Genomic DNA, 13,514 nt, shown 5'->3' with positions numbered 1-13,514 from the left:
TCAGCGTGTTGAGAGCGCGCCAGAGCAGAGGCACAGCAACGCGGCCTGTTTATATAATAGGAGCCGCGCGCCACTGGCCAGAGATGCGCAGTTTGGCGCGCGCGCGGCCTTAAAGCAACCGGAACACCTTTCTCTCACATGATATCCTTCCGCTCCACAAATGTTTTAAAACCAAAGTTACAAAGACGTAATTTCTCCTCGTATAATAATAAACAATCGTGTATGTAAGTAACCTCGGTGTAGTGATATCGGAATGGCGCCTATATAATTTGTCCAGACATAACAATTCTACTGCCAGATCTATGTTTCGACTCGGAAGCACACAGCCGCTGCACCACCACTCCCAACTTCTGATGACGTTTGTGGCGCCAGAAATCAAAGGATTTTTCTCGAAGAAGGGGTGTGTGTTGTTGTTGCCATCCACATATTATTCGCAATTATTCCGGTTATGTTTGCGGTATTTCCGTTTAGCTATTATTCGAATAGAAAACAGACGGGGCACGGCTATTTGTCATTTATATGGTGGTAGTATAAGACCGAGCGTAGAGTGATAAAAGATGGTGATGCTACGCAGCAGCAGCAGCGGCGGCGGCGGGAGAAGCGCGCGGGCAGCGGAGCCGGAGACGAGGATGGACTCGAGCTCCGAGTTTCTGTCGCTGCAGCGGAGGAACCCCGCGCGCCTGGCCCGGTCCCACCGGGGGGGGCACCGGGGCCTCGAGGACGACGGTGACAGAAGCTTCAGCAGCCCCGAGACCAGCAGCATGACCAACGTGAGTAGAAACTAGCATTTTTTGTGTGGGTTTATTAAAGGGTTAACGTTAGATTGGCTAGTTGGCTAACTAGCATACGGGTTGCTGCTGTCTTCTTGATGTCGGTTGATAAACAACTTTTGTTGTGCTGTATTATTATAGACCACTGCACTTGCGCGTTACAAGGAGCTCGTGAGGGGACAGAAAGCAGCTAGCCTACATGTATAGAGACCACTGCACTTCCGTGTTACACGGAGCTCGTGAGGGGACAGAAAGCAGCTAGCCTACATGTAGAGAGACCACTGCACTTCCGCGTTACATGGAGCTCGTGAGGGGACAGAAAGCAGCTAGCCTACATGTATATAGACCACTGCACTTCCGCGTTACATGGAGCTCGTGAGGGGACAGAAAGCAGGTAGCCTACATGTAGAGAGACCACTGCACTTCCGCGTTACATGGAGCTTGTGAGGGGACAGAAAGCAGCTAGCCTACATGTATAGAGACCACTGCACTTCCGTGTTACACAGAGAGAGACATTGAGAGTGTTTATCCCACAGAGAGTGAGACATTGAGAGTGTTTATCCCACAGAGAGTGAGACATTGAGAGTGTTTGTCCCACAGAGACATTGAGTGTTTATCTCAGAGAGTGAGACATTGAGAGTGTTTATCCCACAGAGAGTGAGACATTGAGAGTGTTTATCCCACAGAGAGTGAGACATTGAGAGTGTGTATCCCACAGAGAGTGAGACATTGAGTGTTATCCCACAGAGAGGGCGGGGGGGGGCGACAGTGGCTCAGGAGGTAGAGTGATCCATCGTCTGGTAATCGGAAGGTTCAGTTAAATTCCCAGCAGCGTGTCGACGACGTGTCCTTGAGCAAGACGCTGAACCCCCAACCGCTCCCAATGAGGCGCCACCGCTGTGTGAATGTGAGACATGAGTTGTAAAGCTGCTTTGGCATAAAAGTGCTATATGAAATGCAGTCTATTTATGTTATGTACAATTTTTTTTTTTTTTGTATTAATATTTTTGCACAAATCTTACACATCTTCATGGAAGAACTTTCAACAGCATAACATGCAAAGTCAAAGATTTTTCTTTTTCTTATAGACATACAAAACCTACATAGGACTTATACAGACATACCAAAAACAGACATGGAAATTAAAAAAGTACGTACCAAAAAAAAAAACATTACTATATATTATGCATAATATAACCAAGACGTATATACGTTACATGAAGTCCAATTCTACCTGCGATGCAAGTATGTGCTGCATCTCTATCAGGATGCCATCTTTCTCCATAGTGCATGTGAGAGGATGTGTCTCAGATATATGTAAGTGTGTGTGTGTGTGTGAGAATGTGTGTCTCAGATATGTGTATGTGGGTAAGTGTCTCACGTATGTATGTGTGTGTACTTCTCAGATATGTGACTGAGTGAATCTACATTTTGTGTGTGTCTCGTACCCATGTATGTCTCTGACATGTGTGCGAGTGTATCTCAGATGTGTATATATGTATGTGTGTGTCTCAGCAGCTATGTATGTGTGTGTCCCATATGCATGTGTGTATATCTCCGATATGTGTAAGTGAGAGCGTATGCTTCAGATATGTGTGTATGTGTGTGTATGCATGCTTCCTATGTGAGTGTATCTCCGAAATGCGTATTGCGTATTATATGATAATGTACAACATGTTGAACATGAACCCAAACACCTCTTGGTCATCATCATGCACATTGCGCTGCCTGCGTGCTATGTATAATGGAATTGTCATGGATTTTGATGAGTAAAAAAAACAACAACTAAAAGAAAGTGTGTGGCGTCCCTCAGGGTCACGATGATGATGTGAAGGAGGAAGAAGAGGGAAGTGGCCTTCGTCATTCTCTGAGGAGCAGAGGTCAGCGGGTCAAACCGGAGGGGTCCTTCCCTGGAAGCTCAACCAGCGCCCCGGTGGCCCCTGTGGCCCCTGTGGCTGAAGACAAGGCCGGAGGATACTGCACCAGGTGATCATGGCTTACTTGGTAGAATCATTTGAGGTGCATTATATATATATATATAGCTTGTTTGTTTATTTTTTAAGCAGGACTTGAAATGAACGGCTGGGAGGATGAACAGTAGGGTTGGGTACCGGTACCTGTCAATCAATACCGGTACCCAACGGTACCTTTTTTCGGTACTTTAGTTTCTAAAAATGTAATCTACCTACCTACCTCAGTTGTAAAAAGAATAATAATAATTGTCTAAACTTCAAATGATTTATTGTCATTATTTATTTAGAACAATTTGTTAATATATAAATATATATATAATATTGCACCGAGCGTTGTCTGCATCTAGCTTTGTAAAGTGTAACCACACTTCATAGGTTTCGTTTAGCGGTACACGAAACGTTGACATCATCGGACTTAAAAAAAAAGAAAAATATTATTATAATTTATTTTTTACAGTACCGAAATGGGGCACCGTTGGATCTCACGTGAATCGGTACTCGGTAGTACTGACGTGATTCGGTCGTTACTAGGGGTGTAACGGTTCACAAAATCTACGGTTCGGTTCGTATCACGGTCTTGGCGTCACGGTTTTCGGATCGGTTCGATGTATACGTTGTTTTTTATTTAAAAAATATGTAACACTCCAAAAATACCATACATCAGCATAGGATATATACCGGTAGCCTAAAAATAAACGTTTCAGTTATTCTCAAGGACATGGTCATGCACAAACTGAAAGAATGAGGCAGTTTGACATCAGGCACATCATTTTGACAGTGACCGGGTTAGAGCTGGGAGAGATGTTGGTACAGCAAGAGGGGAGGCATTGCCGATTTAAACATGCTTCTCATTTATTTGGTAAAAGAAAAGGTTTACAGCCTTAAATAATGTTTGGCACACAAAGACATAACTGACTGAAAAATATAGGCAACATTTGTCAAAGTATTAACTTAGTGTAAACAAACAAAATAATTAAACCTTTCCATTTTTGTGGCCACATTATAGACAAAGGCCATCAACATAAAGTATGCATATGCTCAACCAGCACTAGACTTTCTTATCAAAAAGGAAAAGTCACAGAAAATATGATTTAGGGCAGGGGTGGCCAACCAGTCAGAGACTAAGAGCCACAAAAAAATTACTGTGGTACCACAAAGAGCCACACCACCAGCGTTTCTCAACCTTTTTTTTTCAGTCACGGCACCCTTCATGTGTTTATAGGTCTCACCCTCTGGCCTCTGAAGTTGCTAATGTCTTTTTTATGTGGGCCTCACAGGGTTAAAAGTACCCTGTGAGACCCACGGTTGCAAAATTACAAAATCACTTTTAGCCATTTAAAAAAATAATGTTTATTTAAAAAAATGTTAAAGGGGAACTATTTTACTATTTCTTTCACTATTTGGGCACTTTTACACAATTCCTGTGAGTCTATGGAACACCTAGGTTTTTTTCAAAAAAAATGCATTGTTTTGTATTTCTAATCAAGTACTAAAAACCGCATTTTTCTACCTCAAGATCTTAAGCCGTTTTGAGGCTGGGCTCCAACCACTGTGTGGCCTGGTGCCAACTGCCACATCAACTGCCACATTATTATGCAGCTGAGAAATCTCTGACATCACAGATATGCACATTTTCAGATGACTCAGTTCAGTGAGGGTGAATATTGTGAGAGGAGAATTGGAAGAATTCGCCAATATGAGAATTAGAGACATATATCCTATTAATATAAGTCCACATAGCTAAGAAACAATGGTAAACACTGAAAAAAGCCATTTATAAGATAGTTCCCCTTTAAGCACATGTATAGTCAATTGGTCCTGTTGTTCAGCCTCACAATGCTATTTGATAGTAAATGTGTTTATATGTCCCACCCTCTGGCCTCTGAAGTTGCTAATTTCTTTTTAATTTGGGCCTCACAGGGTTAACCTCTTAAGCCCGAGATATACAGTAAAAGTGTATATTTTAAGCATTATGTTTGTTTACCAATTATTTTAACTGTTATTAGTGAAATATAAGATTATAGAAATCTCATGGCATTGAGTCGGAAACCGGCGCATATTGACAGGAGGAAGTGGCACAGCCAAAAGTGAGTGTAGTCTTTTGAAGGAAGAGACTCAGGGCTTTCAAATTTCGAAAAACTACCCTACCCAGCTCACACCAGCCCCTGTCAATCATCTGACTTCTGGATTTACTTTTTAATTTCTCTTATTTTTTGGGATTATCTCCCACAAACCTGAACGTTATTGCCATAAAACAGAACGCAGTTAGTTTCTCTACCTTTCTGTGAACGTCTTGCAAAAAACGGTGTTGCAATATGATGAAAAATGGTGGAGAAATTTACATTATAAAAAAGATGGCAGAATTCAGTACTGTATCTACAAAACCTTCTGTTTAATCATCTTCCCTTTATTCATTTGCTTAGATTTTTCAGGTCTGGTCAATTTTAGCATGGTGTTATTTACAGTCAAAGATAATTTTTTTTTTAAATAGAATTGATATTCTCCTTTAGTTCATTACAATTTACTCAAGCCTAGTAACAGACACACTATTTCTGACACTGATCCATATATGTCCCTAGATTCAGATACCAAGAACATGCAAATGGACCATTTAAAAAAAAATTGTAAATGTTTATTCTACGTCCTTATGGAATGAGTGACATAAAAAAAAAAAGTAAAAAAAAAAATTTTTTTTTTTTTTTTTTTATGGATGGAAGAGCCGCACATTGACGGGCAAAGAGCCGAGCCGCGGGTTGGCCACCCCTGATTTAGGGTTTTAAATAAGGACGTTTATGGGGTTTCTTGTATTAACACATTCAGCGCCGGAGCTATATGACTGAATTAGGTCTAGATGGCCACTGCTTTAATCAATGGGAGGACAGGGATATTTGCGAGTGCTTAAAATATATCTTAAATTATGGCTATCGGTCTAATACACCCGTCGCTTATCAATGAGTTGCTTGCAGTCAACATGTACGAAACGGATTGTTTTTTCATCTGTACATTTCCGTTTTATACCGTTTTGAATATGAATATAGTTTGGGTGCTTCTGTGTAATTCCAGGAAAAGACGCGATAATAGCATTTTAGTGGAATACACTAAACACGTTGTCATTTGTCACTTGATTTATGAATCGTTTTTTCAAATAAACGCTAGATTATCGCTATTATGTGTCCTCATGCACGATACAGAAGCGGGCTGAAAAATCACTTATCCGTGCATTGGTCGGCGCCAACGGCACGCACACAGACACGTTGTGATCGCTGTGAAAGAAACATCTGATTAACCAGAGATTGGTAACATAGAGTCCTTACCTCACATCTGATGTCCTGCAAAAAGATTAATCTAATTCCTGATCGCCATTCCAAATATTGATCGCGTTTATTGATCCAACATTGTATATCCAAAACACATAATCGACGCTGCTCCCAGCCTCCCCAGTGAATGTGGTAACACGATACTGCTTGCCCGAGAAGGAAACCTGGACCGGACTTTTTTTTTATGCACATCCCCAGCCAATCCAATCCAATGATGTGCAATACCATCCGGGAGACGATAGGTGGCGGTATTTGCCCTTTTGCCAGCTCAGACCCATTCCCAATGATAACATCAGGTTCGATGGATGAAAATGAATGGATATCGCTGATAAAAGAAATAACTATTAAAACCTGACTATACTCGTGATTGGCGCTCAAGCGTCGGCGAGTTAACCCGACTATACTCGGGTCTCAACGTCCTGCAGGACTCTAGTCTCACCTCAACGTCCTGCAGGACTCTAGTCTCACCTCAACGTCCTGCAGGACTAGGGATGGGTACCGAATTCGGTACTTTTGAGGTACCGAACCGAAACACGTCGGTACTACGGAGTATCGAATCAAGTGAGAAACAAAAAAAAAATAAAAAAAAATATTTTTTATTAATTTCCTTTTTACTTTTTACTTTTTTTTTCTCCATGTCAACGTTCACACGCACAATATATGCTTACCTAGGATTTGACTTGATTCAACAACAAAGCAGTCAGAGCAATGACAAGCCGAAAACTGTCAATTGTAGTTATTTGAAGTTTGGATTTTCTTTTTTTTATGACTGAGGTAGGTAAATTAAATTTCTTGAGACTAAAGTACCGAAAAAAGGTACCGTTGGGTACCGGTATCGATTCACAGGTACCGGTACCGGTATCGGTTCAAATGTGAAAGGTACCCATCCCTATGCAGGACTCTAGTCTCACCTCAACGTCCTGCAGGACTCTAGTCTCATCTCAACGTCCTGCACGACTCTAGTCTCACCTCAACGTCCTGCAGGACTCTAGTCTCACCTCAACGTCCTGCAGGACTCTAGTCTCGTCTCAACGTCCTGCAGGACTCTAGTCTCGTCTCAACGTCCTGCAGGACTCTAGTCTCATCTCAACGTCCTGCAGGACTCTAGTCTCACCTCAACGTCCTGCAGGACTCTAGTCTCACCTCAACGTCCTGCAGGACTCTAGTCTCACCTCAACGTCCTGCAGGACTCTAGTCTCGTCTCAACGTCCTGCAGGACTCTAGTCTCATCTCAACGTCCTGCAGGACTCTAGTCTCGTCTCAACGTCCTGCAGGACTCTAGTCTCGTCTCAACGTCCTGCAGGACTCTAGTCTCATCTCAACGTCCTGCAGGACTCTAGTCTCACCTCAACGTCCTGCAGGACTCTAGTTTCACCTCAACGTCCTGCAGGACTCTAGTCTCACCTCAACGTCCTGCAGGACTCTAGTCTCGCCTCAACGTCCTGCAGGACTCTAGTCTCGTCTCAACGTCCTGCAGGACTCTAGTCTCGTCTCAACATCCTGCAGGACTCTAGTCTCGTCTCAACGTCCTGCAGGACTCTAGTCTCGTCTCAACGTCCTGCAGAACTCTAGTCTCATCTCAACGTCCTGCAGGACTCTAGTCTCACCTCAACGTCCTGCAGGACTCTAGTCTCACCTCAACGTCCTGCAGGACTCTAGTCTCGTCTCAACGTCCTGCAGGACTCTAGTCTCGTCTCAACGTCCTGCAGGACTCTAGTCTCGTCTCAACGTCCTGCAGGACTCTAGTCTCACCTCAACGTCCTGCAGGACTCTAGTCTCACCTCAACGTCCTGCAGGACTCTAGTCTCACCTCAACGTCCTGCAGGACTCTAGTCTCACCTCAACGTCCTGCAGGACTCTAGTCTCATCTCAACGTCCTGCAGGACTCTAGTCTCGTCTCAACGTCCTGCAGGACTCTAGTCTCGTCTCAACGTCCTGCAGGACTAGTCTCGCCTCAACGTCCTGCAGGACTCTAGTCTCATCTCAACGTCCTGCAGGACTCTAGTCTTGTCTCAACGTCCTGCAGGACTCTAGAGCACCTCATCTCAACGTCCCACCATTCCAGTTCCACTTTCAAGTTCAGTACAAACTCAAGGCACTTTAAGTGTTTAAGCCAATCATTTGGTTTGCGTACCATAGGGTCCAGATGTCCACTCCAATAATGAGGTAATATAATTTGGACATTCTCCAATTATGGCTTTATATAGCAACGGATGCCAATGCAAATTCCGTCTCCCTGCCAGAGAGGACCGTCTGCCGTCCCCCGCGGAACAAATGTTGTCCTATAGTATAGTACAGTACAGTATTTATGGATTGTGCCAAATCTTATATTTCAAATGCCCGAGTTCAATTTTGATTTAGTATCACCAGGTGTGCATAAGAACAGATAATGAAATCTACTGTATTTACAGTAGGTTTCTTATTCTGGCCAGAGTGACGCCATTTTGAAACTGATTTCAAATCCGATTGTTGCTCAATGCTAAAAATAGGGGAGACAAACGAACTGCGCTCCAATATATGCCAATAACGTTAAGTTTTGTGGTATATTATCCCGAGTAATAAGAGATTTAAAAAAAAAAATCTTAAAACGGACTGAAAACTTAATTTGATTAGATAAAACATGTTGACAAAGTTTTACTTTGCAGTTGAAACAAGCTAATATATCGCAATATTAATATCGCAATACTCACCATATCGCAATATATTTTGAATCGCAATACTATCGTATCGTGACTTAAGTATCGTGATAATATCGTATCGTGAGGCCTCTGGTGATTCTTTCAGAAAGTGTGTGTACATTTATTGCACATCTCCAATATCCACATGTGTGTAGTACATTATGTATGAAAGAGGACCACGTTGAAGTTCTCTCTTCATTTGTCTCCACAGGAAGTCTCCCAGGCTGCAGGGAGAGGGGAAGGAGTCCAAGCAGCCAACAGGTAGTCATGATGTGATGAGATTTAGTCATTTGGTACAATTACATGCACATAAACATTACATTTACACACAGACTACCTTCAAACCACTGGCATTACATGGACATTCAAGTTTTGGGATTTTTCAGCAACTAAACCTCATTTGAAATCGCTGGTGAGGCTCATCATCATGTCTTGTGTTTGAGGGATGTTGCTTCATAATCATTTCTGTGTTTGAGGGATGTTGCATCATCACATGCGTATTGCCAGACCCTGCCTCCTCGTTTTGAGGATTCATAAAATAATGTATAGAAATTAAAATTGCCAGAGAACTCCATATATACAGTACTTAATGCTTACCTAAATAACATCTTATAGCATCATTATGTGGCCTTAGCTTGATGGCCGAATTTGGTACCGATCGATATAATATAGTGAAGGAAAATATCTTGATATTGTATTGACCTCCACCACTATTTCCAGACGTCCCGGATGAAATGGAGGCGTCCTCAACCCCCAAGAGGAGTCGCTTCAGCCTGCGCAGCCGGGAGGTGGAGGAGGAGGAGGAGGAAGACCACTCCGTGCGTCGTAGCTCCCGCAGCACCAGATACAAGCTGGACTCACGCAACCAATCGGTTCTCTACGACCGACTCATCACCAAGTGAGTCGCTTCAGTTAAATCTAGTGCAGTACGACACCTCACTGGTGTGACAGAGCAGCCCTGCCTGGTTCCCAGTGAGCCTAGTAACTCCCCAGGAAAGGGATTGCTAGACCTTTGCTTTCCCATTCGGGGGAACCGCATTCGAATCAGGGTAGGTTACAGTGGTGCCGTAACTCTGAGGGGGAGAGGAGTTACGTCAGGAGAACCGAGTGAAGACGAGTTTGTTTAAACCCACGGAGTTATCCCGACTGACGCCAGTCAAACGCTCCGTGTTGCAGTGATTAATACAGACTCCTCCTGGAGTCTCTACCATGGAGGTTCCAACACGCACAGCATGATAATGCTTCACTTCCGGTCTCCCCTCCTCCAGCACGGCTGAAGCTGTTCTCCAGAAGATGGACGACATGCAGAAGATGAGACGCAGGCTGCGGAGCAGAGACACCAAAGTCGTTGGGTCTAAAGACCAGGTAAGACCTCAATATTCCATTACAGTCGTTAGGTCTAAAGACCAGGTAAGACCTCAATATTCCATTAGTCGTTAGGTCTAAAGACGAGGTAAGACCTCAATATTCCATTACAGTCGTTAGGTCTAAAGACGAGGTAAGACCTCAATATTCCATTAGTCGTTAGGTCTAAAGACGAGGTAAGACCTCAATATTCCATTAGTCGTTAGGTCTAAAGACGAGGTAAGACCTCAATATTCCATTAGTCGTTAGGTCTAAAGACGAGGTAAGACCTCAATATTCCATTACAGTCGTTAGGTCTAAAGACGAGGTAAGACCTCAATATTCCATTACAGTCGTTAGGTCTAAAGACCAGGTAAGACCTCAATATTCCATTAGTCGTTAGGTCTAAAGACCAGGTAAGACCTCAATATTCCATTATAGTCGTTAGGTCTAAAGACCAGGTAAGACCTCAATATTCCATTACAGTCGTTAGGTCTAAAGACCAGGTAAGACCTCAATATTCCATTACAGTCGTTAGGTCTAAAGACGAGGTAAGACCTCAATATTCCATTACAGTCGTTAGGTCTAAAGACGAGGTAAGACCTCAATATTCCATTAGTCGTTAGGTCTAAAGACGAGGTAAGACCTCAATATTCCATTACAGTCGTTAGGTCTAAAGACGAGGTAAGACCTCAATATTCCATTACAGTCGTTAGGTCTAAAGACGAGGTAAGACCTCAATATTCCATTACAGTCGTTAGGTCTAAAGACGAGGTAAGACCTCAATATTCCATTACAGTCGTTAGGTCTAAAGACGAGGTAAGACCTCAATATTCCATTAGTCGTTAGGTCTAAAGACGAGGTAAGACCTCAATATTCCATTAGTCGTTAGGTCTAAAGACGAGGTAAGACCTCAATATTCCATTAGTCGTTAGGTCTAAAGACGAGGTAAGACCTCAATATTCCATTACAGTCGTTAGGTCTAAAGACGAGGTAAGACGTCAATAAGCGCCTTTTTCCGATTCGATGCGCTGAGATTTCTATGAACTCATATTTCACTAATACCACCTTACTACTTAACCACCTCATAAACACAATAGATTACAAGATTCTAACATTAAAGGGTTCAACCACACATCCCAATTAGGCTGCTGCGACTACACACACACACACACGCACACACACACACACACATGTGGATGTAGCCACAGCCTTTTGAGTGTATGTCATGTTCCCAGTCTGTCATAACAGCTACTATCATCAGTGAAAAGTCCTGGAAAAGGCCTCTAGAAAAGAGTGGGAACCCTGTAAATTTCGTCCCTATTTCACGTTTTGAGAGAGAAATCTATGATTTCAACTCCCAGGAGTTTTGGCTACAAGATGACGTTAATGAAAGAAGGGTCTATAGCGGATTGCAATACCGTGTTTTTAACCCTTCGATGACGACCTCAATGGATTCACCTTTGGTGTTTTAGTTGCTCTTTAGCTCAAAATCTATATTGGTCTATATATATAGACCACCCGCATTTCATTGTATACTTGTATGCCGTGACAATTAAAACTCTTGACTTGACTTGACTTGACATATATCATTTTATAATCCTCACTCTCCGCAGGAGATAAATGACGTCATATGGGATTGGAGGCTAGACTTGACGTGTACTCGCCGATACCGATACCAGCATTATAGGCTGTATCGGAGGCATTTCCGATACTGGTATCGGTATCGGAACGACTCATTAAGAACCTTCCGTTCAAGATGCAAAAAAGAAATATTTTTTCCATTCATACGTTCCAGTTTTATACCGTGGTTAATATGAGTGTTATTTCGGAATGATTGGGGCTAATTCCTGGGAGGCTGTTTATAAGCCGCAACGTGTATTATACCAAATCCATTGGCGTTTCGTCCCTACACACGCTACAATTAAAGAATCAAATGCATATGATGGGTATTATGTTTCATCATGAATGCATGAAAGGGGGGGGGGGGGGGGGGGTCGTTTCTGATTAATTGATTGCCACAACGGCTTTCGTTATTACCACAACATACTGGTAAGTATGATGTCATAATAGTACATTCTAGAACATTTGTGATGTCACAGTATGATGTCATAATAGAACATTCTAGAACATTTGTGACGTCACAGTATGCTGTCATAATGAAACATTGTAGAGCATTTGTGTTCTATATATATTCAACAATTCTCTCAGAAGATCTCATTGTGCATCTTGAACAGATGGACTAAACAACATGAAGCCTCCATTTCTCAACCAAGGTGTCTTGCCTACAGGTTTGCTGTGGAAAGAGACAATACAGAGACAATACAGACCCTCATGTTGGCCGGCGGTGCACAGGCATCACCCACATTTTCACAATTTCCCCGCGCGGAATTGTCTAGTTTTTATTTTCAATTTATGTTAGAAATAAATAACCACATACGAATGTGAGAAAGTCCGGAAAATGTGGGATCAAATTGAAGTAAAGTTTTGAATGTAAAGGTGCATAACTCCCCAATGGCATGTGTTTTGGGTATAGTACCGAAAGGGATTAAACTGCCTAAATACCAGCGAATGTGGTATAGAATGGCCATGATATCGGGGTGTAGAATTGCCTTACGACATTGGAAATCACCCATTGATATTACTTTTAAAGAATGGATGGAACTAATGTTCCGGACAGCATCATATGAAAGGGTGACATATAGAGTCGCAGGGAGAGAGGATATCTTTGCTGAGGTATGGGACAGTTTTCTACACCTGACTGAACGGTCTGGGGACGAATGATTAAGGTGGGGTTTCAGTATTATCAAGGATGAATGTGAAAAATGGGATCTGACCTGATGGTACCTATACTTTATATTGTATTATGTATGTATATGCATAGATTGTATGTCCGGATGGTGTATCTATGGAATGGCCACTTTCTCTATCACACTCTCACATGCGCATATCTAGCCGCATACGCATGTCTAGGACACACATACTCGTATGTGTACATAACTGAATTACACACACTCGTATGCACAAGGCTGAGATATACATGCCATACTCACTTGTAGGAAACAGGCATACACACACGTACTTATACACATATTTGAAGCATAAGCTCTCACTTACACATATAGGGGATATACACATACATAGGGGACACACACATACATAGCTGAGACGCACATGCATATACATACCTGAGATATACACTCACACAGGTGGCAGAGACGCACATGGATACGAGACACAAAAGGTAGGATTACAGTCACGTACCTGAGAGATGCACACACACACACACACGTATGAGACATACACACATACTTACGTGATACACGTACCCACATACACATATCTGAGACACACATTCATACATGTTCTCACGCACACCTACAGTACATATATCTGAGACGCATCCTCTCACATGCACTATGGAGAAAGATG

The 13,514-nt window shown here is 42.6% G+C and overlaps 1 protein-coding gene across 2 annotated transcripts in view; it reads left to right on the top strand.

Annotated features, from left to right (window-relative positions):
• Positions 1-396: 396 nt before the first annotated feature.
• The window catches only part of atad2 (ATPase family AAA domain containing 2), a 67,618-nt gene continuing 54,500 nt past the window's right edge, over positions 397-13,514 (top strand). For both annotated transcript variants that reach the window (XM_084336065.1, XM_084336064.1), the window contains exons 1-5: positions 397-770; positions 2,584-2,756; positions 8,950-8,999; positions 9,459-9,636; positions 10,007-10,103. In XM_084336065.1, coding sequence (XP_084192191.1) covers positions 558-770; positions 2,584-2,756; positions 8,950-8,999; positions 9,459-9,636; positions 10,007-10,103 — 711 coding nt within the window. In that variant the 5' untranslated portion in view covers positions 397-557. The remainder of the gene's footprint in view (positions 771-2,583; positions 2,757-8,949; positions 9,000-9,458; positions 9,637-10,006; positions 10,104-13,514) is intronic.

This window comes from Notolepis coatsorum (genome assembly GCF_963971535.1).
Source record: "Notolepis coatsorum genome assembly, chromosome: 19".
Taxonomy (NCBI): Eukaryota; Metazoa; Chordata; class Actinopteri; order Aulopiformes; family Paralepididae; genus Notolepis; species Notolepis coatsorum.
The sequence above is the reverse complement of the archived record's forward strand: the minus strand, read 5'-3'. Positions and strand labels throughout refer to the sequence as shown.